This window comes from Oryctolagus cuniculus, chromosome 2, assembly GCF_051225735.1.
Source record: "Oryctolagus cuniculus isolate XC-2025 breed Fujian yellow rabbit chromosome 2, ASM5122573v1, whole genome shotgun sequence".
NCBI lineage: Eukaryota > Metazoa > Chordata > Mammalia > Lagomorpha > Leporidae > Oryctolagus > Oryctolagus cuniculus.
Genome location: NC_142868.1, coordinates 122,381,963 through 122,407,608, shown reverse-complemented (window position 1 = coordinate 122,407,608; position 25,646 = coordinate 122,381,963). Strand labels below are relative to the sequence as shown.

The 25,646-nt window shown below is 56.5% G+C and overlaps 1 protein-coding gene across 7 annotated transcripts; it reads right to left on the bottom strand.

Annotated features, from left to right (window-relative positions):
* Positions 1-1,886: 1,886 nt before the first annotated feature.
* On the bottom strand, positions 1,887-25,579 carry CAPG (capping actin protein, gelsolin like). 7 transcript variants are annotated; one of them, XM_070068851.2, is made up of 11 exons: positions 25,420-25,579; positions 17,099-17,154; positions 9,573-9,608; positions 9,234-9,403; positions 8,981-9,135; positions 8,655-8,822; positions 6,639-6,788; positions 6,232-6,324; positions 5,372-5,504; positions 3,304-3,392; positions 1,887-2,068 (listed from the first exon to the last, which is right to left on the bottom strand). In XM_070068851.2, the coding sequence occupies exons 3-11, from the start codon at positions 9,593-9,595 to the stop codon at positions 2,003-2,005; spliced, it is 1,047 nt and encodes a 348-aa protein (XP_069924952.2). In that variant the 5' UTR covers positions 9,596-9,608; positions 17,099-17,154; positions 25,420-25,579; the 3' UTR covers positions 1,887-2,002. The 7 variants fall into 7 exon arrangements, with proteins under 7 accessions (XP_069924952.2, XP_069924949.2, XP_069924951.2 ...); XM_070068848.2 differs by lacking the exon at positions 25,420-25,579 and adding an exon at positions 24,701-24,871; XM_070068850.2 differs by lacking the exon at positions 25,420-25,579 and adding an exon at positions 18,212-18,324.
* Between the last annotated feature and the right edge of the window lie 67 nt (positions 25,580-25,646).

Genomic DNA, 25,646 nt, shown 5'->3' with positions numbered 1-25,646 from the left:
GTACAGGGGCCCAAGGACTTAGACCATCTTGTACTGCTTTTCTAGACCATAGCAGAGGGCTGGATCAGAAGTGGAGCAGCCAGAACTCTAACTGGTGCCCATGTGGGATGTTAGCACTGTAGGCAGTGGTTTTACCTACTATGCCACAGCGCTGGCCCCAATCTGCACATTTTTCTTAAGGGATTTAGGGACCGGCACTGTGGTATAGCAGGTAAAACTGTCACCTGCAGTGCCAGCATCCCATATGGGCACCGGTTTGAGACCCGGCTGCTCCACTTCTGATCCAGCTCTCTGCTATGGCCTGGGAAAGCAGATGACGATGGCCCAAGTGCTTAGGCCTTTGCACCAGCGTGGGAGACCCGGAAGAAGCTCCTGGCTCCTGGCTTCAGATGGGCCCAGCTCCGGCCGTTGTGGCCATTTAGGGAGTGAACCAGTGGATAAAAGATCGCTCTCTCTCTCTCTCTCTCTGCCTCTGCCTGTCTATAACTCTGCCTTTCAAATAAACCTTAAAAAAAGAAAAGAAAAGGGCTTAGGTCCTTCACGGGAGACTTAACAATACTCCATAAATCTAAAAATATTGTCAAAGCCACTGAGCACAGCACTTACTCTTGCCACTTTTGAAAACTACTTCCAGAGCCAGCATGGTGCCACAACAGGTTAAGCTGCTGCTTGTAGTGTTGGCATCCCATGTCGGCACCATTCAAGTCCCAACTGCTGCACTTCTGACCCAGCTCCCTGCTCATACACCTGGGAAAGCAGTGGAAGGTGGCCCAAGTACTCAGGTCCCTGCACCCATGTAGGAAACCCAGATAGAGTTCCAGGCTCCTGGCATTGGCCTGGACCAGCCCTGTTGTGACCATTTGGGGAGTGAATAAACAGGTGGAAGAACTTAACTGTTTCTGTCTCTGCTTCCTTCTTGGTCACTCTGCCTGTCAAATTAAAAAAAAAAAAAAATCCCTAGGGCCTGGCCTGCTAGTTGTACCACAGGTTAGGCTGCCACATGCAACACCAGCATGTTCAAGTCCTGACTGCTTCTGATCCAGCTCCTTAATGTGCCTGGGAGGGCAGCAGAGGGTGGCCCATGGTGACGGCTAGGAGGTCTGTGCAGAGAAGAGAGGGAGGGAGATATGCAGGGGAGCTGATTTTCCTAGGCTTCTTGGCACAAAATCAGGAAGGTAGCCTTGGTCAGCGGCTCGGTTTGGTTTTGTTGGAGATGCAGGAATCCAGCGTGTCAGAGCTCGGCAGCCACGTAGCCTTTAGGATGCAGGGGCAGGATGTGTGAGGGCAGCTGCAGCCCTGCCAGGCCCTGCGGCTCACACTTTGCTCGTGCCTCCCTAGCTCTCCCTTCTCCCCACTCCCTGGCTCCGCAGCCTCTGATAGTCCACCACCTCCGCATTATACAAGGGCATGACCTAGGGAAAGTGACTTGGCCAAGGTCACATAGGCGCAGAGTGGGCACCAGACCCAGGACTCCCCACCCTAGCGCAGCGCTTTCCCCGCGACTGCACAGCAGCCCTGGGCCCATCAGCCAAGCACACGATGCAGCCCGCCTCTAGGGGAACAGCCAGGCTTCGTGTGGTCCTGCTCATGGCTTCTCCTTGGTTGCCTGGGGCAGCTGAGGGAAGGCTGGCTTCCATGGGGATGCATCCCAAGCCCATGGCCACCCTTGCTCCTGGGTGGGAATGTGACACTGAGCTGAGCTCCCGGCTGAAAGCGATCCTGAGGCCTGGCATGGTGCCCCCTCCGTATCAGGTTCACCGTGCCAGTCCTGCTGGGACTCCTGGCCTCTTAGTCTCAGCCGCACAAAGCCAGTGCTGGCTGCCTGGAGGCTGTGACACTGTCAGCTGTGTCCTCTGCCCCAGGAGGGTCAGTGCAGGAGGGCTGGGAAAGTTCTCATTTGCTTTATTGAACATCTGCTGGGGGCGCCTCAGCACTGACCACGCAGCCAGAGGAGGGCAAAGCAGGCAGGAGGGGGTGGCTGGGGAAGAGGACAGGGGTGCTCTCATTTCCAGTCCTTGAAGAATTGCTTGAAGATGGGACTCTCACGGCCCTGGGGCAGAATCTCCACCTGCAAGAACAGCGGGAGAGAGGTCGGGCTCACAGGCTGCCACCTCTGCCCCAGCCAGGGAGAACAGGGGAGGGTGCAGGGCATCAGGCCTTACTGAGTTCACACACCATCCAGGTCAGCAATGTGCCAGGGACAAGCAGCAAGATTATAGGGGCCTGGGACTGGGACTGGCACTGTGGGGTAGTGCATAAAGCCGTTTCTGGCAGTGCCAGCATCCCATATGGGCACTGGTTCAAGTCCCAGCTGTTCTACTTCTGATCCACCTCTCTGCTATGGCCTGGGAAAGCAGTAGAAGGTGGTCCAAGTCCTTGGGCCTCTGCATCCACATGGGAGACCAGGAAGAAGCTCCTGGCTCCTGGCTTTGGATCGGACCAACTCCAGCCATTTCAGCCATTTGGGGAGTGAACCAGCGAGGGGAGTGAATCAGCGAATGGAAGACCTCTCTCTTTGTCTCTCTCTCTGCCTCTGCCTCTCAAATAAATAAATAAATCTTAAAAAAAAAAAAAAAAAGATTACAGGGGCCTGTGATGTAGCGCAGAGAGCTAAGCCGCTGCCTGCATCACTAGCATCTCATATCCAAGCACTGATTCAGGTGCTAGCCGTTCCACTTCCCTTCCAGCTCCCTGCTCATGTGCCTGGGAAAGCAGTGGAAGGTGGCTTGAGTGCTTGGGCCCCTGCCACCCACATGGGGAACCTGGGTGGAGTTCCAGGCTCCTGGCTTTAGCCTGGCCCAGACCCAGCCATTGAGGGTATTTGGGGAGTGAACCAGGTTCTCTCTCTCTCTCTCTTTGCCTTTCAAGATAATAATGAGAAAGGAAAAAAAAAAAGAAAAAAAAAGAAAAAAAAAAACCATTGGGACAAAGCCAAGAAAACAGATTGCTTCAAAAATTTGTGTGCACTGTCTGAGAGATGCCCCCAGTTACAGATGAGCAGCCTCAGCTCCCCTGGCAAGGACTTGTGGATGCCCTGGGCTGAACTCGAAGAGGTGGCACCAGCCAAAGACAAGAGCCCAGAGGAGGAGCCCAAGCTGCCCAAGGCTCAGGAAGTTCCCTGGGTTCCCAGGGCAGCACAGCCGACATCCTCTTACAAATCTAAAGATCCAGAGGGTTTCCAACCACTGGATGGGTCTGAGACGGAGGCCGGATTGTTCCTGACTGTGCCCATGGCCAGTTGGAGGGGTGGGAGACACCAGAGGAGTCCCAGGAGCAGGGCTGGGGGCACAGGCGTCCACTCACCTGAGTGTTGGGCGCGTACCGCATGCGGGAGATGAAGCCCTCAGCCACCTGGAGGGCCGCCTGCCGCTCCTTCTCATTGGCTTTCCGTCCTGGGTCACAGGAAAAAGGTTTCCAGAAAGAGCAGGGACCTCTAGCACCCATCCTATTTTTCATGAGAAAATCTCCGGGGGCCTGCAGAGTAGCTGGAGTTTTAATCCAAGTGGACCCGAGGTTGCCGAGGGGCTCTTTGGAGCTGTGAGGTCAGTCCCTTCAGGCTGGTCCCAAACTGGTAGCTCCAAGCTGCAGGATCACTGCTCCCCTGCCAGGGTCTCATCACCATAACCCAGGGACTCTTCAGGGAGGAAAAGGGATCTTCTCCCTGGCATCCAACTCCAGGGTCAGGTCCCCCTGTCCCCCCATGTACTATTATCACACCTTTTCCACAGAATCAGGACAAAGGGTGCAATTTATGACAGAGGTGAACTGACTCCCAAAATGCCAGCAAACCCACGTTGGCCCAGTGCTGATGCTAGCTGGATGCTTGTGAAGATAAAGACCAGGGACCAGTGTTTTGGCACAAGCTACTCTGCCATTTGAGATCCCTGCTTCAGATCCAGCTTCCTGTTTGCCTAGGAAGGCAGCAGAGGATGGCCTAAGTGCTTTGGCTCCTGCCACCCATGTGGGAGACCCAGATGGAGTTCCTGACTCATAACTTTGGCCTGGCCCAGCCCTGGCTCTGGTGGCCATTTGAGGAGGGAATAAGCAAAACAATATCTCTGTGTTTGTGTGTGTCACTCTGCCTTTCAAGTAGATTTTTTTAATCTTAAAAAAAAAAAAAAAAATGAAGACCATATGCAATGCATTTGCTTCTGCAGGCTGGCCCTGGAATGCAAGCTATGCTGCCACTGAAGGCATTTTCCCAAGGAAACCAATGCTGTGACCAGTGGCTGGCTCTCCAGCCAGGGTACAAAGCCCCCCTGAAGGGCACATTGTGAGCTAACCAGCTGCACTCCAAATCCTAACTGCTAACACTTCTCCTCCTGGCCTCCTACACTTCCTGCTTCTCTGTGTCTCTTTCCATAATGGTTCCGTTCCTTGCTTGGGTTTTATAAGCTTCCCTGGGAGCCCTTCTATGCTTGGCATTGATTTTATGGGGCGTTCACCCTCTGCGGGAGCCAGGCAGCCACAGTAGCACAAACCTCTCTCTTCCCACTCTTCAGCCCTTAGTAACCTGCATAGTGGCTGGCTGCTGCACACCCCTCGCCTTGGCCTCTGTGTATGCGAGTGAGAAGCAGCTGTCCCAGGACCCTAACCACTTCTCCCTCTCCCTGACCAGACCCGGGGCTGACAATTTCTAGGCTTTCATTGACTGCACAACTATTCATTGAGCAAATGCTACTTTGTCAAGACCCTTAGGCGAGCATGTTCCTTGCTTTCAAAAAGCTTCTGTTCTGGTCCAGACACATGCTCAAGAAAAGGCAACGTGGAGAAGTCCCCAGGTGGCCAGGTCACATGGAGACTCCGAGTGTCACTTCCCCTTTTTCGAATCATCAGACCAGCTTGTGTTTGCGGTATTTCTACTTCCAGCTGATAGAATCTCTTGGAAAAACAAGTTCTGCAAGTTCACATCACCCCCCCCCCCCCCCCCCACACACACACACTGTGGAAAGTGATTTGTGGTCTAAAATTTATCTCCCAACACAGCTCGAAGTTAAATCCTCGGATCGGGGGTCCCCGTGACCCTGAAGGCCTGGGAATGGGCCAGGACAGTGGCTCTCAATGTATGGCCACTGGAACCAGCAGCAAAGGCACCGCTGGGTGAGAAACGCGCCTCACAGGCCCCACCCGGACCTGGTGAATCACTGTCTCTGGATGGGGGCCTGGGGCCTGCTGGAACAGGCCCTGGGCTGAGTGTGAGGCCTGCTGTGGTCCCAGAACCACTGCCCTGGTTTCAGGGGTGGGAAGGGCAACAAGAAAACTCAGCTCGGAGCAGCTGAGGCGTTCTCGCAAGCGGCCAAGCAGGCGTGGGCCCTGCCATGGAACGGAGGGTTGCGGGGACCTGGGGCCAGTGTGCAGGAGCCACACCCACCTTTCCAGATGTAGATCTTGCCACACAGCCCGTTGTCCAGCACAAAGCAGTCATCGGACACCAGCAGCTCGGGTGCAAAGGGGCTGGAGTCTGCCACCTTGGTCAGGTTCATCTGTCCCGTGGCATCTGAGACCTGGGGAGCAAGGGCAGCTCCAGACCTCACCCTTGTCCCTGACACACACCGGCCCTCCCCAACTCCCTCTGCCCTGCCCTCACCCCTACCCCACTGTTCCAGACCCAGAGAAATAGCCTCTGGTCCCTCCCATCACCCTCAACCACTGTGGCACAGGGCCCTGAGCCCATCTGGCAATGAGGATTCCAAAATTACAGATAAATATGCAGGATTCAAAATAGGAACGCTCAGGGGCCGACAGGTGGCACAGAGAGTTAAGCTGCTGTCTGTGAAGCCAGCATCCCACAGGAGCCCTGATTCAGGTCCAGGCTGCTCCACTTCCAATCCAGGTCCCTGCTAATGTACCTGGAAAAGCAGTGGATGACGGCTCAGGTGTCTGGGCCCCTGCACCCACGTGAGACCTGGAGAAGTCCCAGGCTCCTGACTTTGCCTGGCCAAGCCCCAGCTGTTTTCTGCCATTTGGGGAGTGAATCAGTGAATGGAAGACACAGATCTATTCCTCCCCCTCCCTCCCTCTCTCTCAAATAAATAAATCGTTAAGGAAAGCTCAGCTTTGACTTCAAACCCTCACCAAGAACAGGCCCACTGCCCACCCTCCTCAGTCTCCAAGCCCAGCACAAACCTCACCCCTCCCACAGTCTCTCCTCACCCTGCAGCCCCATGTGCATGCTGCTGTGTATGCTGGCTCCCACCCCCACCCGGTCCCGGGCAGCCCCGGAACACCCACCTTGTACAAAGCCGCGGCCTGGGCGTTCGTCTGGTCGGCTGTGAGGTCTTCTTCGGGGTTGCCCTCCTTCAGAGGAGGCTTGGGGCCCAGGACCTGCAGGGCCGGGGCCGGGGCCGGGGCCGGGTTGACAGGGATTCCTGCCCCGAAACCTCCCAAGCCCCTGCCTCTGTGGGATGCACCCTGTCCTACACAGGGGCACCGGACAGAAGTGAGTCGGGCCTGGCTCCAGCACCCGTCAGCCAGGCTGCTCACCTCAAGACTGCATCCAGCCAGAGGGACGCCTTATCCTCCGCACACAAAGGCACATTCCCGCGCGCGCCAGGTGCCCCTGCCATCCCCCAGCCACCCTCGGGTCCCCCCAGCTCATCCCCACAGAGGCTCCCGCTGCCCAGCCCAGCATCCCCAACCTGGATCATCTCCGCAGGCTCCTCCCCGTCGGTGACAATCTCCACCTGGGCCTTGCCCTGCCGCTCGCTGTCCCGGATGGCCAGGGCCAGGTCCCTCGCCTTGTTGCGCTCCAAGATGTTGGACTTGCTGCCACACCAGGCAAAGATGTTCTGCAGGGAAGTAGGGCGGCTCAGGTCAGAGCCAGCTGCCCGGGTCCCGCCCCGTCTCCCTCTCACTGTCCCCAGGGCAGGACCATCAGGGGATCAGGGGGGCAGAGGCAGACCTCAGACACCGCTCAGAGGACGGCGATAATGACACCTGCCTCCTCTATATTTTTCTCTGTGTCACTCACTGCCGCGTATGCCAACGTAACTATATAATTACCCGTATCTTGTGTAGAGCCTACCACCCCAACCAGAAAATAAGCTTCCTTAGGGCATAGATGCTTTGTTTCCCTCTGTTCACTGCTACGCGCAAGATATTTAGCACAAGGTAAATGCTTACTGAACGACTGAATGAATGAACAAATGAATGAGTGAGAGAGCGAGGGCCATCCAGGCAGAGCCCTCCCCTCCTCTCCTGGACGGGTGATGGTGAGCAGTGCGCCCTGACCCCTGTGGCTCCCCCCCACTTCCACTCCTCACAATCTCCTCCTAGCTTCATCCTCCCGCCCCCGAGTCTTCAGCCCACCCCAGCCCTCAGAAATCCAGTGTCCTCCTGACCCAGTCCCACCTTCCCCAGCAATTCACACTCCCACTGCTCCTGGCTCAGGTCCCATCCCGCTAGACCCCTCTCTGCTGCCTCGCTCCTGCCTGCAACCTTCCCCCACCCATTCGGGGCAGGAGGTCGGCTCAGGCTAGAGGCCCCCCGCTCTGCCATCCCAAGCTGCCCCAGCACATGGCCACCGCCCTCCTTCCAGCCCACCCCAAGTGACCAGACTGGCCTGGCTGTCTCCCCAGGACAGGCTGTGATGCTCCCCACGCTGGCTCAGAGAGAGCCTTGGAGAGCCGCTCAGAGCCACAGTGACTTCCCAGAGGCCCTGAGAAGGAGGGAGTGAGCTCCCGGAGTCTGGAGGCAGTGCCAGGCCTCAGAGGAAGGCTGGCCCCGTCCTCACACACAGTTGCACCTCCACACCCGTGGACCTGACCAACCACAGACCACAAAGCTTCAGAAAAAATAATATTGCCTGCACGAAACATGGATGGTTGTCTTTTCTTGTAATTATTGCCTAAACAGTACAGCATTGCAGCTGTTGCCATAGCATTTACTGAAGGAGGCCGGCACTGTGGCGCAGCGGGTTAAGCCGCCACATGCAATGATGGCATCCCATACGGCGTTGATTTGAGTCCCAGCTGCTCTGCTGCCAATCTAGCTTCTGGGAAGGCAACAGAAGGCCCAAGTGCTTGGACCCCTGCACCCGCATGGGAGACCTGGATGGAGTCCCAGGCTCCTGGCTTTGAGCTGCTCCAGCTCCAGCTGTTGAGGCCATTAAGGGAGAGAACCAACGAATGAAAGCTCTCTCTCCCTTCCTCTCTCTCTGTAACTCTGCCTTTCAAATAAATAAATATTTGAAATAAATGTCACCTAGGGAAGGTTTAAAGTATATGAGAAGATGGGCCCTGTGGCCCTTTCATTTTCTGGCCTTTTGCCAGTGTGGGTCCCTGTGGCCCTGTGCCTCCAGGGCGTGTGGCCTTTGGGCCACCAGCCCCGTGCTTCCTGGCCTACATGCTCCTCCACTGGCTGGCTCCTGGTACTCGGTATGAATCCAGATTCCTCTCTCCTTTAGACAGGGCCCTCACTCTCCTATGTATTTCTCTCACTGAATAAAAAGCTTAAAATGTTTATATATATATATATGGGTACAGGTGATTTGCAAGCACTGCGCCACTTTATAGAAGGGATTGGGCACGCAGGCCGGTCCTGGAACCCATCCCCCAGGCGTGCCAAGGGAGGAATGCGCAGGCGCATCCGCTTCTCTGCCCCTCCCCTGGCCACCTGCTCCCCGCCCCGTTAAAGGCCAGCGCCGGTTTGCCCACCTGGCCCAGGTCGAGGATGAAGCAGTCCCCGGTGTTGAAGCTGTCCCAGCCCAGCGCCCGCTCGGTGGCTCGGATGTTCTTCTTCCCCTTCACCTGGTACAGCTTCCTGATGGCAGCCGGGGCGGCCCCAAGGGAGGTCTTGTGAAACGCAGAGTCCACACCGCCTTCCTGCAGCCCAGACAGTCCGTCCAAGAGGATTCCAGAGAGCCTCCCCCCAACCCAACCCCGTGCCACTGGGAGATGGGAGAAAGGGACCCAGCCACCAGGGCTTGAGAGGGCAGGAACCAGCCAGAGGCGGGGCGGAGGGCCAGGGGGCGGGCTCTGACCTGGTACTTGAGGCCGCGTGGGAAGTAGCTCATGAACAGGTCCGACTCATTGCCCTGCACCTCCCGGTGCTGCACCGGCCGCTCCCCAAGCTGCGTGTTGAGGTGCACGGCCAGCACGGCGCATGCGCCCTGCTCGTCCCGGGACGACTGCTGGCCTGGGACAGGTGGGAAGTGGCAGGGCAAGCCCTTGAGACCCACGTCAGCTCCAGCCCCCACCCAGACCAGACGACCCGCCTAGCCCAGCCCACCTTACCGATCCACAGGTGCAGGTGGGAGACCTCTTCCGGGCCGTTGTGCAGCACGAGGTAGGAGTCCCCCGAGAAGAAGATGCCCTGGTTCTCCCGTGCCACAGGCACCGGCTTCAGCTTCTCCACCCGCCATATGTGCAGGCCAGGATCCTGCACCAAGGCTGGGAACGGAGAGCTGCCAATGGGAGGGAGAGGGTTGGTGGCAGCCAGGGCCCATGGGGAATGGACCCACGAGTGGAGCCCTGGACAGAGGGGTCTGGGGGATGAAGGAAGGCTGGGGGGGGGGCAGAGCTTGGGAGAGAAGAATGCTGATGGGAGGAGAGGGGATGGGGCCCACAGCCTACCTCTGGGAGACAGGGGTATACATGCTGGTCTCAGATCTGCAAAGAGAAGGCGGCATCATTACACACGTCCTAACAGCAGCCTCTCTCACGCTGGTCTGGGGAGGACCCCCTGGTGGCCCAGTCTTTCCACATTCATCCACTCCACCATGCCCAGGAGCCCAAGAGGAGAGCATCCCTGGTTCTCTGATGCAGGCAAAGAAAGTGAGGCTCAGACTCTAAGTCCAAGGTCACACAGGCGGTGAGCAGCTCAAGAAAATCAGAGCTGTTGGGGCCGGCGCCGTGACTCACTTGATTAATCCTCCGCCTGCGGTGCCAGCATCCCATATGGGCACCAGGTTCTAGTCCCGGTTGCTCCTCTTCCAGTCCAGCTCTCTGCTGTGGCCTGGGAGGGCAGTGAGGATGGCCCAAGTGCTTGGGCCCTGCACTACATGGGAGACCAGGAGGAAGCACCTGGCTCCTGGCTTCCAATCGATGTAGCTCCAGCCGTAGCGGCCATTGGAGGGTGAACCAACGGAAGGAAGACCTTTCTCTCTGTCTCTCTCTCACTGTCTAACTCTATCTGTCAACTAAATTTTTTTTTTTTTTTTGACAGGCAGAGTGGACAGTGAGAGAGAGAGACAGAGAGAAAGGTCTTCCTTTGCCGTTGGTTCACCCTCCAATGGCCGCCGCGGCCGGCGTGCTGCGGCCGGCGCACCGCGCTGATCCGATGGCAGGAGCCAGGAGCCAGGTGCTTCTCCTGGTCTTCCATGGGGTGCAGGGCCCAAGCACCTGGGCCATCCTCCACTGCACTCCCTGGCCACAGCAGAGAGCTGGCCTGGAAGAGGGGCAACCGGGACAGAATCCGGCGCCCCAACCGGGACTAGAACCTGGTGTGCCAGCGCCGCTAGGCAGAGGATTAGCCTAGTGAGCCGTGGCACCGGCCCTCTGTCAACTAAATTAAAAAAAAAGAAAGAAAGAAAAAATCAGAGCGGTGCCCCGGGCCAGAGTCTGCACCGCGCCAGGAGCTCTTGGCCACGCCTGTCTTCTGCCTCCCACCTCTGAGCTCTGCTATTGCACAAGGCTGGGACACAGCTCTCTCAGCAATAACTGCTTACGTTATTTACAATTAATGTAAAATTAATTTTACATTAAAATTAATGACTTAGGCTTCCCCAATGAGAGGAGTAGTAAAACGGGACGGGCATCTGGCAGAGTGCTCAACACACCACTAGGAATGCCCCCATCCCACATCGGAGTGCCTGGCTTGAGTCCCACATGCTCCGTGCTTCCAGTTCAGCTTCCTGCTAACGCACCTGGGAAGGCAGCATATGCTGGCCCTGCCACCCACGTGGGAGACCAGGACGGAGTTCCTGGCTCCTGCTGTGGGCTGGCCCTGAGCCAGCTGTGGTGGGCATCTGGAGAATAAACCAGCAGAGAAAAGTATGTGCTCACTTCTCGGTCTCTCCGTCTGTGTGTCTGGGTGTGTGTCTGTCTATCTCTCTGTCGCTATGTTTTTCAGATAAATAAATCTTTTTAAAAAATATTCAGGAGAGGCTGGTGTTGTGACACAGCAGGTTAAGTGGTGCACGTGATGCCCACATCCGGCGTCAGAGCGTTGGTTCAAGACCTACTACTCCGCCTCTGGTCCAGCTCTCTGCTAGTGCACCTGGGAAGGCAGCAAAGGTGCACTTAGGTTCCTGTCGCTCATGTGGAAGACCTGGATGTAGTTTCTGGCTCCTGGCTTTGGCCTGGCCCAGCACAGCGATTGTAGCCATAGGAGAAGTGAAACAGCAGATGGAAGATCTGTGTGTGTGTGTGTGTGTGTGTATGTATGTCTTTCCCTCTCTATCTGTAACACTGGCTTTCAAATAAACATCTTTAAAAATATTTTTTCCCGGATGTGTAGTCACTGCCACTTCACTCAGTGTCTATTTCACATGGCTCCATCACCAGACAGTTTCTTTTTTTGGCCTACAATGCGGCAACCACATACCCACAAGACTGTGTGCTGTGCATCCAGCCAACAGAGTTTTTGTAAGGTGAGCCTTGGGGGATAGGGGTTGAAGGGAAAATGCAAATCAGCACCACTGGGAGGTTCTTGGGGGCTGGGCAGCAGGAGGGGAGAAGAGCAATCTTTGGCTGAGAGGGAAGAGAGCTGAGTATGAACAGAAAGTAAGGGTGAGGTTGAGAGCAGTGGGCATTGGGACTTTCCCTTCCCATTCCCCACCTGCAAGGAGGCGTTTTTGGCCCCACACTTCCCTGATGTGGAAATCAGTGAGGGGGAGGCCTGGAGAAGGGAAACCACTGGTTTTCCCTGCGACAGGGGTCACATGCTCCACCCACCTCCCCTGCATGGGGCAGGCCAGCGGCGACTCCGGGCTGAGGGGGTGAAGGGGTGAGAACGTGGCCCGAGGATGCCGTGAGCCAGCCGTGAGCCAGCCGGCAGCTTTACTTTTACGTTCTGTGGTACTGAGATGAGCACGCACCCTGTCCTCAGAAGCAGGCCGGCCACGCACGGAGCCACTTGCTGCAGGGTTTGCACGCGAGGGGGTCGCCGCCTACTCCTCCGACACCCTGGCTGCTCACAGGAATTACCTGGGACCTAATTAAAACCTAGTCTGCTTGGCCAGGCTTCTGAACCTTCTCCTGGGCCCCTCTGTGCATATACCCACAACATCCAACTTCAGCAGAAGACCCCTGCTAAGTCAGATCAGCCAGAACTGATCACCTTTGATATCGGAGCAGGCTCCCATCCTCTACCACTGCCAGCCCCAGGGGAGGGCTGACCTCCCCCGCCTGCTTTCAGCGGGAATCCTGGAAGGTCAGGCTGACCAGGACCCTCCCCCACAACTCCCCAATCCTGATGCTCCTGCTGAGCCACTTTCACCCGCGGGGCTCCGCCCCTGGCTCGTTGGCTATAAATTCCCAGTTGCCCAGGCTACACTTGGAGCTGAGCCCAAACTGTCTCCCCCAGTGCAAGACAGGGAGGTGCAGGGGTCTCTGTACCTGCAGCGAGGGCCCTGAATACGGCCTTCTTTCCCGTGCCTTAATGGGAAACATCAAGCTGACTGCATTTTACCCAGACCTGGAGATTCTGAGTCCACAGGTCTGGGAGAAGGCTTGCGCCCGCATACTGAAAATACAGTCAAAGGGATGCTGATGTTGCCAGTGAATTCTCTGTCCAGAGCAGCATCTCATACTTTGCCTGCACCTTGGGGTCACCTGCAGGCTTTCAAAGAAACCCAATACCAGGGTAAATGCTTGGTGGTGCAGTGTTATGAGGCTGCTTGGAATACCTGCACCCCATTCTGGAGTGCCTGCCTTTTTTTTTTTTTTTTTTAAGATTTATTTATTTATTTGAAAGGCAGAGTTACAGAGAGGCAGAGGCGGGGGTGGGGGTAGGTCTTCCATCCGCTGGTTCACTCCCCAAATGGGCCTATCCAAAACCAGGAGCCAGGAGTTTCTTCCAGGTCTCCCACATGAGTGCAGGGGCCCCAGGACTTAGGTCATCTTCTACTATTCCAGTCCATCGGAAGCGGAACAGGACTTGAACCAGTGCCCACATGGGATGCCGGCACTGCAGGCGGTGGCTCTACCCGTTATGCCACAGTGCCGGCCCCAGTGCCTGGGTTTGAGACCCTTCTTTACTCCCAATTCCAGCTTCCTGCTAATGTGCAACTGGGAGGCATTAGGTGATGGTTCAAGGAGCGGAGGCCCCGCCACCCACCTGGGAGGCCTGGTTCAAGTTTCAGGCTCCTGGCTTTGACCTGGGCCAGCCCTACTTGCTGAGGGCATTTGGGGAATGAACCAGCTGATGTGCGCTCTCTTCTGTCATCTGTGTGTCTGTCTGCTTCTCTTGCTCTCGCTGCCTTTCACATATAAACAATGCCTAGCTTCCATACTGTACCAGCTAAACTCAGACTCCCTAGGCAAACCCTGCAGAAGCTCTAGGTCAGCCTCCTAGACTCTTCAGGTGAGTGTCCACCATGCACCTGGCCTCTCTCTCTTCCCCCTCTCACCTGGGAGCACACATCCCGGCCCCTACTCACGGGCTGTCTCCTAGCACGAGCAATGCTTCATTCAGGCCTCAACCAGGGCAGGGGGTACACCTGACACCTCCATGTCCTCAAGCTGCCCACCCGAGTCTATTCAACTGCAGTTAAGGGGGCTCTAGGGCTGGGGAGGCTGGGGTGACGAGGACCAGCTGGAGGGTACCATGAAGCCGGGAGGCACACCCTCAAGACCACAGCAACTGCCCCTGGGCAGCAAAGCCACAGAACTGCAGCGTCAGCTGCACGAGATCCTCTGCCCTTATCTAGTCCTGCTCGGCACGTGACAGCCCACTGCCCCCAGACATCCCACTGCCCCTGGCCGGGTTTCCCCTGATGCCCAACCTGAAAAGACTCTGTGATATTTTCCCATTCTTTTCCTGCAAGTTCCTCCATTTTCTGCTTTAACCATGGGTCTAATCGTATGTGTGCCTAAGTCCCTGCTTTCTTGGGAGACCTACTCCAAACACAACAGCACTGTGCGGGCCTGACTCTGAGCCCCTCCAGCTGGAAGTCCTCTCACCAGCACTTACCTGCACGCCAGTTCCCTCCTACCTAACCCACAAAAGCCTTCCCCAGGCCCCTGAGCCAGAGGCCAGAGTTGAGCACTACCCCTGACCCCTTACTCGACCTCCCTGTAATATATGCTCTCTGCAAAAAATCAGAGCTTCCGTGTTTTTGGCTTTCTGACACACATGGTAGATGGTCTCATCTTGGATGGATACCACACGCACCTCCCAAGACACACTCATAAACACACACTGCAGAAATCCTTCCTGAACACCCCACACCCCCCGTCAGCAACCGCTTACGAGACAGCCTCGGCCACAGCAGGTGAATTATAAACTAGACTGTCAGGCCTTTTGTGCAGGGGCTGTATTTTGCCTCTATGGATCTAGCTGGGCCCATGCACCCTGCAGGTGTTCAAAAAAAATGCATTTGATTAACTGGACTTGTGGGAACCCGTCCTGTGGGATAGCCCAGGATGTCAACAGGCTGGGACCGGCTGCAGCAGCCCTGGAGGCAGAGGCGCTGAGGGTGGGGAAGAACGCACGCCCTGCTGGCTACACTAAGGCCGTCTCTTCACAATTTACTCATTCATTTTATTATGTGAAAGACAGATACTAAGAGCTCCCATCCTCTAGTTTACTCTCTAAATGCCCGGGACAGCCAGGACTGGGCCAGGTGGAAGCCAAGGGGCAGACAGTTCAATGTGGGTCTCCCACATGGGTGGCATTTGCTGCCTGCCAGGGTGCACATAGCAGGAGGATGGAATCGGGCCCCAAACTCAGCACTCTGATGTGGGATGTGCGTGCGTCTTAACGGCTGCACCAAACACCTGACCCTTCACTTTGGAGACACACTGGGCGGGGGTGGGGGGAAATGGATGATGGTTATCAGAGTGACACAATCCTGCCAGGCACCAGTGCTGTCTTTGTCCTTGTTTAGATCCTGGTTCTAGTGGGTCCCTTCACTTTACAGACCCTGTTTGCCTCGAGCTAGGAGGAAACAGCATCTGGCCCTCTCCTGGACAAGGCGTGGAGAGGTTGGTGACTACACAGACACCTCCCGCCCCCATACCCCCCACCCCCCGCCCCACCTGGGTTGTGGTCAGTTCTCAGGGGCTGTGGGTCAGTGCTCTCCCCTCACACTGTGGGTCTCCTCCCTCTCCCACCCCAGCTGGGGCAGCCAGGCCACACCCACACTGGGATCTTAGTCAATGTGCCCCAACAGCTTGAGCTCAAATGGCCAGGCTCGGGCTGCCTGCCCCCTCCCCCGAGTCCCTCCAGCCCACTTGAGGACAAGCATCACCAAACCTGGGTCCTCCTCCGGGCCGGCGCAGGGCCTTCAGGAGGCCCGGAGCTACCGCTCAGAAGCCAGGCCAGCCCTGACCCAAGCCCATCCGTCCTCCGAGGTAACCTACCTGGAGCCTAGCGCACGGCGCCAGGGACAGCAGGCGAGGGAGCACCGCTCCCGGCTTTGTTTCTGGACTTTGGCAGCCAGCCCTGTTCCCAGGGGCCACCACCCAGGCCCGCGTCCCGCTCACACCTTCCCACACTCCTCTTCCTCCCGCTTCTGCCTCAGCTCTTCCTCCCAGCCGGCCCCACCCCAGCTTCTCACTTCCCTCTTACTTCTCCGGGCTGCCCCACCCACCTGCCCCACCCTGGAGGAGCAGACTTTGCTGGGAGCACTGCAGGCACTGGGCCTGGGCAGAGGGTGCTGCAGAGCCGGCTCCTCCGAGGGGCCCACAGCGGGGCTGGAGGCCCACCCGAGCCGAACGCCACCCTGGACACCGCCTGGGGCTGGGGACCGGCAGGCAAAGCCACGTATCCCACTCACCAGCCCCAGCCAGCACTCTGCGGCTGGGGCTGGGTTAGTCACAAGTCCTGGGCGGGGTCACTGGCTCCCCACTGCTTTTTCCTCCTCCCCCGGCCTTCTCCTGAATGCAGGCATTGATTGTCCTTAAGGCCCCCGTTCTGAGGGCAAGGCTGGGGGGGGGGCTTCCTTGGACAGGAGGTCTCTCCCGCCTACACCACGGCGGCGGCCAGCAGGACACGCACTGCCTGTTTGCCAGAGTCCGGGCACTGGGTACTCTGGCCCACGCCAATGGAAATGAACCCGGCTTAGGCTGCACCCAGGGCGGCCACCCCTCCTACAGTCCCGGGGCCCAGGAGCTACTCTGCTGGAACTCACAGCTTGGGAGAGGTGACTGCCATGGTCACAAAGTGGTAGGGGAGACCTGTGGGGGTCGTGAGAAAGCGAGTGCCCAGTTATGCAGCCACACGCCAGCTCCTCCGCCCAGGGCCCTGGCCAGTCTGCTGTTCAACTGCGGGTTCAAGGTGGAGACCCCACCCAGGGGCCAAGGTGTGTGTGTGGGGGGGGGCAGTGGAGCAAAATCTGGAACAAGGCTTCCCAGCAAGCTGACCTTCAAAGCAAACCTCATTATTTGACTGGCCGAGAAAGTATGAAAAAACAGAGTGCCGGGTGAACTTTTCTCATCCGTGCCAAAATGTCTTCAGAGCAAGACAGGAAATGAAATGCTCTCCCTAGAGAACACAGCTGACAGCTGGCACCCCGGCGTCTCCACCGGCAGACTGCCAATCTGAAATCCAGATTCCAGCGGGCCCTCGACCTGTGAGAACCAGGTAACTTGGCAGAGTGGGTAAGGCTTGGACAGTTCGGGGCCAGCACCGCATCCCACATGGCCACGGGTTCCTATCCTGACTGCTCCACTTCTGATCCAGCTCCCTGCTGGTGGCCTGGAAAAAACAGCAGAGGATGGCCCAAGTACTTGGGCCTCTGCCACCCACATGGGAGACTTGAGGAGGCTCCTGGCTCCTGCCTGGCCCAGCCCCAACCAATTCGGCTTTCTGAGGAGAGAACCAGTGGATGGAGGATCTCACTCCCTGTGTCTAACTCTTTCAAAAATAAATAAATAAATATTTTAAAAATAAATAAATCTTTAAAAAAAAACAGTTGGACAGTTTCACTACTCACCAGCTGCACTTCCTCAGGCAAACTACTTCACCCGCTGCAGGCTTTGTGTGTAGGATCTGTGAAATGGGTATACAGAGAAATGTGAAGATTAAATAAGACCCTATGATTAATGATCAAATAATAGGTGCTCAATAAATCAGACTTCCTTCTCTTCTCTGTAGTTGTCTGCTCATCGCAGTGGAGAATTCAGTCTAGTAAATGCACCTGTGTCACCAGGGCCCTGCCCCTCCCCCAGTTCAGGGTTTCCGTCGGGGAGAGCAGGTGAAGCCAGGGATCACTCCTCCTCCGGCCACACCTTCCTGCAGTCCCAGCCCTGGCGAGGCCGGTGGATTCCGTGCCCATCTGTGGAACACCTGGATGGCTCTTGGGTCCCGACTCTGTGCACCCGCGCGGGGAACAAGGATGAATGGGAATCTCCCAGGCCAGAGGTGGCACCATCGCCGCGGGGGGTGGAGGCGGGGCGAGGAAGAGGTTTGCAAATTAACATCGAAAGCAAAAGAGCAGGTAAAACTCCATTCCGCCAGGCACTCGAATAACACACGCGCTAAAGAAGAATCTGGGAACAGAACCCCAGAATTTGCTTTTCACCGGAACCGCAGTTTGCTTCCCGCTCCCCGGCCCCTCCAGCAGTTTCTTCCAAACTCAATAAAACAAAGTGTTTCTTAGGCTCGGCCCCGGCCTCTTCCGCCCCTCCTTACGGGAAGCCGGGAGATGGGGCGTCCCCAGCAGCCATCTCCAGGCGCGGCCCCCGACTCCCGGTGTCAACCCCGGAGCGCGCGCCACTTGCCTGCAAGCCCGGTTCCGGCTCTGGGCTCTGGGCGGTCTCCGCCGCCGCCCGGCCGCGCCCCTGCCCGCCCCGGGGCCGAGCGGCAGAAGCCTCCTGAGTGAGTCACAGGGAAGGACTGGGGAGCTGGCTGGGGGCGCCCCTGAGTCCGCCGCCCGGGATCATCTGTCCTGGGCAAGTCTAGGTCCCGAAAGAGGCCGAGCCGGGGGCTTGGGGTGTAGGGGCGCTGTTCGGGGGAAGCCATGCCCTTCTGGAAGCTGTGAGATTATAATAGAGTTCACTTCCTATTCAGCCCGAAGCCCTGGCCTCAGTCATGCTTGAGCACTTACTGTGTGCTACTGTTCCTTGAGCACCTACTGTGTGCGCAGTGCTTTAAATGCCATCTGGTGCGACCTCTCGTCTACCACGGTTACTTCTGCTGCTTAGATGGGGAAGCGGGGGAGGTTCACAGAGGGCAGGGAGGATGCTGGCTGAGGCCCAGAACCAGGAGGCGGCCCCAGAACCAGGAGGCGGCCCTCGCCTTCTCTAGTCTGCACCCCTGCCTGGGCCCTCTGGTCATGTGCTGGACAGCACATGGCCCATATTTCCCCTTTGGCTTCTCAGTGTGGCCAGCAAACCCACGCAGGCAGTCAGCTGACCCAGAGCATCAGGACCAGGCTGTGGCCTTGGGGTGCAGAGGCAAGACCCCTCTTTTTTTTTTTTTTTTTTCCATTTCTTCTGAGGCACCATGGAAAAGTCCAACCAGGATGATTTGATCTGAGGCCCACAGATGGGGCCTACCACAGGGGAGACCATCCAAGCCCTATCCATCTGGTCAACCCAGGGTAACCACACTCCACTGAGGCCTGCTTCGAAACTGCCCTGCTCTGACCCCCTCTGCTCACCCTGCAGGACCAGGTTGCACACCCCTCCTCTCACAGTGTCTCCTCCAGGTGCTCTGAGCCGGCCGGTCGGTCTACAGACCTCCTGGGGAAACTTGCAGCCACACTCTGCTAGCAAGGGTGGGTTTACATCCTGGAGCGACCTGTAGGCCGCTGGCCAGCTTCCTGACAGCTGGCCCTGCACGGCCCTGCTGGGCATGGTCCTCCCACAGTCCCCACATTTACAGCCAAGTGCACAAATCCTGTGTGTACAGCTCAATGAGTTTTGACAGAGAGAACACCCATGTAACCCACATCCTGACCCAGATACAAAACTCCCAGCACCACAGAATGTTCCCTCACCACCACGTTTCACGGTCAGCACCTCCAGCCCAGGGCCTGTGGCCAGTCAACCCTGAAACCTCTGCACTCAGCAGAGCACACAGCAGGTAACAGGCCCTCAGAAGAATTTTCCTGAAGGTGGTAGCAGATTAGAAAGCAATTCCATGGGGTCGGCGCCATGGTGCAGGTTAATCCTCCGCCTGTGGCGCCGGCATCCCATATGGGCGCCAGTTCTAGTCCCAGCTGCTCCACCTCCCGTCCAGCTCTCTGCTATGGCCTGGGAAAGCAGTAGAAGATGGCCAGGTGCTTGGGCCCCTGCACCCGCGTGGGAGACCAGGAAGAAGCGCCTGGCTCCTGGCTTCGGATTGGCGCAGCTCCGGCCTTGCTGCCAATTGGGGGAGTGAACCATCAGATGGAAGACCTTTCTCTCTGTCTCTCCCTCTTACTGTCTGTAACTCTAACTCTCAAATAAAATAAATAAAAATCTTTACCAAAAAAAAAAAAAAAAAAAAGAAAGCAATTCCACACATTCCAGTACCGCCCCAGCCTCTGTCACCCTAGGGAAACAGCTGAAGTTTCCAAGCCAGATGTTCCTCTCTGGGAAGCAGGGGCAGAAACCCCAGCCCGCCCACCTTGGGTGATTGTGAGGAGACAATGAGACAACCCTTTCAGAGGACTTGGGCCATCATCCGCTGATTTCCCAGGCGGCAATTAGCAGAGAGCTGGATTGGAAGTGGAGCTGCTGGGACTCAAACCGGCACCCATATGGGATGGGATGGCGGCTTAACCCCGCTGTGTCACAGCACTGGTCCCCAGTTTCAAAAATGTTAATACCAGAGGAAACTCATACATTTAGTTCCATTTTCCCCATCAATTTTCTGAAGTACCTTCATGATTTTTCTCATTGCATGCTACCATTTCCTAACACAGATTCTGTTACTATCTTTATTTTGCAGATGAAGAAATCTTGCTCTCGGACCCACTTGGAAAGTGGAAGAGGGTGGGTGGGAGCCATGTGGCGGGGGCCTACACCTCCCTCCTAAACTTCAGTCCCCACCACTCTTCCCAGGCATGCTCTTCTCTTCCCCTCCACCTCCACTCCCAAGGCCCACCATCGAATACCATCCTGAGCCCGCCCGAGCTTGTCTTAATGCTAGCACTAGCTGTGAGTTCTTTAACTTAAGGCTAGCATGCTACATACCTTGCTTAAAAAAAAAAAAAAAAAAAACCAGCCCAGGGGCACACTTTTGGCAGAGCAATTAAAACACCACTTGGGACACCTGCATCCCATGTCAGAGGGCCTGGGTTCGAGTCCCGACTCTGCTCTTTATCCCAGCTTCCTGCTAATGGCATCAGATGACAGCACAGTGAACTGGGTCCCTGACAAGCAAGTAGGAGATCCAGACTGAGTTCTTGGCTCCTGGCTTCAGCTTGGTCCAGCTCCTGCTGTTGAGGGCATCTGGGGCGTGAACCAGTAGATGGATGGGAAATCTCTGTCTCTACCTCTCTGCTTTTCAAATTTTTTTTAAAGATTTATTTATTTATTTATTTGAAAGTCAGAGTTACACAGAGAGAGGACAGGCAGAGAGAGAGAGAGAGGTCTTCCATCTGATGGTTCACTCCCCAGATAGCCACAACGGCCGGAGCTGTGTGGATCTGAAGCCAGGAGCCAGATGCTTCTTCCGGGTCTCCCACGTGGGTGCAGGGGCCCAAGGACTTAGGCCATCTTCTACTGCTTTCCCAGGCCATAGCAGAGAGCCGGACAGGAAGCAGAGCAGCCGGGTCTCGAACGGGTGCCCACATTGGGATGCTGGCGCTTTAGGCCAAGGCGTTAACCCACTGCACCACCGCGCCGACCCCTCAAATAAAATTTTTAAAAGTAAAATAAAGAAATTAGTATTGTGGCACAGTGGGTTAAGCTGCCACCGGTGATGTCACATCCCATGTTGGAGTGCCTGGGATGGAATTCTGCCTGCACTTCTGATCCAGGTTCCTGCTAACGTGCACTGTGGGAGGTAGCAGATGCTGGCCAAGTACTTGGGTCCCCGCTACCATGTGAGAGCTGGTTGGAGCTCCTGCTCCTCCTGGCTTTGCCTGGCCTAGCTCTGGTTGTTGCTGGCATTTGCATAGCGAACCAGTAGGTGGAAGATCTCTCTTTCTGTCACTTTGCCTTTCAAATAAATAAAAATAAACTTTTTACAAAGTAAAATAATTTTTTTTGACAGGCAGAGTGGACAGTGAGAGAGAGAGAGACAGAGAGAAAGGTCTTCCTTTGCTGTTGGTTCACCCTCCAATGGCCGTCGCGCTGCGGCCGGCACACCCAGGTGCTTCTCCTGGTCTCCCATGGGGTGCAGGGCCCAATGAATTGGGCCATCCTCCACTGCACTCCAAGGCCACAGCAGAGAGCTGGCCTGGAAGAGGGGCAACCAGGAGAGAATCCGGCGCCCCGACCGGGACTAGAACCCGGTGTGCCGGTGTCGCAAGGTGGAGGATTAGCCCAGTGAGCCGTGGCGCTGGCCTACAAAGTAAAATAATTTTTTTTTTTTTTTTGGACAGGCAGAGTGGACAGTGAGAGAGAGAGAGAGAGAGAGAAAGGTCTTCCTTTTGCCGTTGGTTCACCCTCCAATGGCCGCCGCGGCTGGCGCGCTGCGGCCGGCGCACTGCGCTGACCCGATGGCAGGAGCCAGGAGCCAGGTGCTTTTCCTGGTCTCCCATGGGGTGCAGGGCCCAAGCACTTGGGCTATCCTCCACTGCACTCCCGGGCCACAGCAGAGGGCTGGCCTGGAAGAGGGGCAACCGGGACAGAATCCGGCGCCCCAACCGGGACTAGAACCCGGTGTGCCAGCGCCGCAAGGCGGAGGATTAGCCTAGTGAGCCGTGGCGCCAGCCCAGTAAAATAATTTTTTAAAAATAATTTTGTGTTGGGGCCAGCACTGTGGCACAGCAGGTTAATGCCCTGTCCTGAAGCACCGGCATCCCATATGTGCACCGGTTCAAGTCCAGGCTGCTCCACTTCTGATCCTGCTTTCTGCTATGGCCTGGGAAAGCAACAGAAGATGGCCCAAGTCCTTGGGCCCCTGCACCCACGTGGGAGACCCAGAAGAAGCACCTGGCTCCTGGCTTCAGATCTGCACAGCTCCGGCCATTGCAGCCAATTGGGGAGTGAACCATCGCATGGAAGACCTTTCTCTCTCTCTCTGCCTGTCCTCTCTCTGTGTAACCCTGACTTTCAAATAAATAAATAATAATAATTTTGTGTATAGGGTGGCCCCAGAGCATTTGGTGGGAGTCCCCTAAGCTAAGATATATAAAATTCCCAGTTTTTTGCAGAGATGCAAGTCACCTACCTGAGAAAATCTCTTGGGCCACAGAAAGCCCATCCTAACTAGGAAATACTGCAGTTACAAGTGTTTCTTGGGTTGTGGCCCATATGGACAATGGACAGTCTCTGGCTGTCCTGGGCACTGCTCTGATGCAAGTATATGGTCGCAGTCACCCTAAGAAGGGACTGCTGCTACAGGTATACCCCTGATTACCACAGCTGATCACAGTCTGTGTGCAGTGTGTTCAGTAAGCCTAGCTCTGTCCACAGTCCTGAATCTAGTGAATTCACTCACTTCCCGTGACAGTTTCATTCCAAACAATTATAGACTAACAAAAAGTTGCATAAATAGTGTGGAAGACATATTATATGCTACAGGGCTGGCGCCGTGGCTCACTTGGTTAATCTTCCACCTCCGGCGCCGGAATCCCATATAGGCGCCGGGTTCTAGTCCCAGTTGGAGCGCCGGATTCTGTCCCGGTTGCTCCTCTTCCAGTCCAGCTCTCTGCTGTGGCCCGGGAAGGCAGTGGAGGATGGCCCAAGTCCTTGGGCCCTGTACCCGCATGGGAGACCAGGAGGAAACACCTGGCTCCTGCCTTCGGATAGGCGTAGCTCCGGCCATGGTGGCCATTGGGGGGGTGAACCAGCGGAAGGAAGACCTTTCTCTCTGTCTCTCTCTCACTGTCTGTAACTCTACCTGTCAAATAAATAAATAATCTTTAAAAAAATTATATGCTACAACCTTAAGGAGTTTCAAAAATATCATACTAAGTGAAGGAAGCCAGTCACAAAACACAAAACATATTGTATGGTTCCATTTATACTGTATATCTAGAATAAAGAGTCCATAGGAAGTCCATTAGTGCTTGACACTGGAGGAGATGAGGGGGCAGTCTGGCAGAGCTCACTGCTTAGTGGGTACAGGTTTATTTTGGGTGTGATGGAAATGTTCCAAAGTTAGGCTGTGATGATGGTCAACCCTGTGAATATACTAAAGCATTGCACTGGGGGTGGGCATGGTGACAAATCCCATATCAGAGTGTCCATTGCATCCCAGCCCCTCTGCTTTGGATCGGGAGGCAGCAGATAAACTCTCAAGTACTCAGGCCTCCGCCATTCACATGGGAGACCTGGATGGAGTTCCTGACTCGTGGCTCTGTCCTGAGCCAGCTGTAGCTGTTCTAGGCATTTGGGAAATAAAGCAGCAGGTGGACGATCTCTCTCCCCCTTCCTCTTCCCTCCCCTCCCCACTCCCTCCCCCCTCTCTCGCCTTCTCTCTCTCTCTCTCTTCCTCTCCTTTCTGTCACTCTGCTTTTCAAACAAATACAGTAAATTTTAAACCACTGAAAGAACTCAGGAACGTTGCCTTGTCCATCTTTGCCCTCCAGGCCTGGGCCAGGCCTTCCAATCCTACTCCGCTTTTGTCAAGGGATGAACTGGCCAGAGCGCGCCTCTCCTTAAGCATCTGTCCAGATCCAGGGTTCGCGGAGTAAACAACGCATGAGAAGGGCGCCGCCAAAAGCCTTTGGCCTCCGGGGTCCCGTCCAGGACCAGGCCGCTACGAACTACAAATCCCAGCAGGCAGCGGGCAAAGGACCTTCGGGGACGAGGTCCGGAGGACGCGTCGCCAGAGCGGACCTCGGGACGCACTCCTAGAACACGCACTACGCACGCGCACGCACCGTCTCGCGAGCGCTCCGGCCGCCCTGGTCCCGCCCTGACTAACTACAAATCCCAGCAGGCAGCGGGCGTTGGGTGCGGCTCCGACGTGGTGGGAGTCCCTTTTCGCGCGGTGGGGCTCCCGGCTGTGGAGGAGCGGCTTTTCCCTCCTCGCTAACTCGGCCCTCTACCCCTGCACGCGCTGCTCGACCCTGAGGCCGCGGGCCCGACCCCTTCTCCCGTGAACCTGAGCCCCGCCCGGCCCTCCGGAAGACGCCGGGGCCGAGGAGGGCGGCTGGGGCTTGGTACTGAGCCTCCCAGGCCCTTCTCCATCCCCAGGAGCGAGCTCTGCTTCCTGGACCCTGCCGCAGGAATAGCTCTGTTAGGATCCCCGTGCGGCCTGCACGTCTCGTGGAGAAGTCCTGGGGACCTGGTCCCGGCCTGGGCAGCCCGCGTGTGCCCAGGGGTCAGCTTTCCCGGGCCGAGCCACGGTGATGGGTTGGGGGGCTGCCGGCACTCTGCCGCGGCGCCCTGTCTCGGAGCGCCCTGCTCACACCTTAAGGCCAGGTGTCCGACTCTTGCGCATCTTCCCAGGCTGCCCCAGGAGCCTCGGAGGCGCCCCGGAAGGGACTTACCCAAACCCTTAGGTGCAAGTCGGCCTGTTCGGTGGGATGCGCCGTGCCGAGGCCCCCGCTTCATCCACACCCTTCGGGCCAGGGCAGCCTCTCCCGAGGCCTCGTCTCAGCTGATTTCTGGCTCCCAGGTGGGGACTCAGGTTACATTCCTATCAGGAGCAGTGACACCACAGTGGCCCGGGAACACATTGGACTTTGTCTCCAACCCCTTTTCAGCTTCTGCACTTCCTGGTGGGGCATACACTGTTGCATCCCTGCTCACCAAGGGGGTATAGGAAAGCACCTGGCCCGGGGAGCTACGGCTGTGGCTCAAAAGCCCGAGCTTTCCCTCGTGCCTAGGTCGAGACCAGCTACATCCTAAACGTGTTCCGTTTAATCCCGAAACAATTAGACGCGGCTGCAGAGGGGGTCGTCGGAGCAGATTGCTGATACTCTTGGTTAGCAGGGGTGGTCTCCAAAGGGCCTATGACTGCCCAGGGAGTTCTTGAAGGCTTGTTTTTCTGACTATTTCTGTTAAGGCAGCCAGCACTTGACTGAGATGAGAGATAGCTACCATAGAAACCTGGGGACGGCCATTGCCGCATTACCCGGGCTCTTTAACAACTACTAGGAATCTTAGCAGTTAAAAGCGATCTGCATTCCAGGGCTCAGAGCACCATTCTCCTGAATCAAAAAGAGCTCCTGTGACTTGTGATGTCCAAGAGCCGTGGAACGCTTACCCCTTTTTCCTGAAGATCTAGAGCACAGGCTGCAGCCATGAGACAGTGTAAGTAGGTCAGTACAGGGAATGTGGCTGTGGGGAAGGGTGCAGCAAAGGTTAAATTCTTTCCCCGAAGGGCCTCTATCTCCCTGCTGGCCAGGCTGCTTCCTGTCACCCTCAGTTCTGGGACTGAGCCACATGCCGCCACGCTCCTCGTGACCGCCAGGGGTCGCCCTCTCCCGTGGA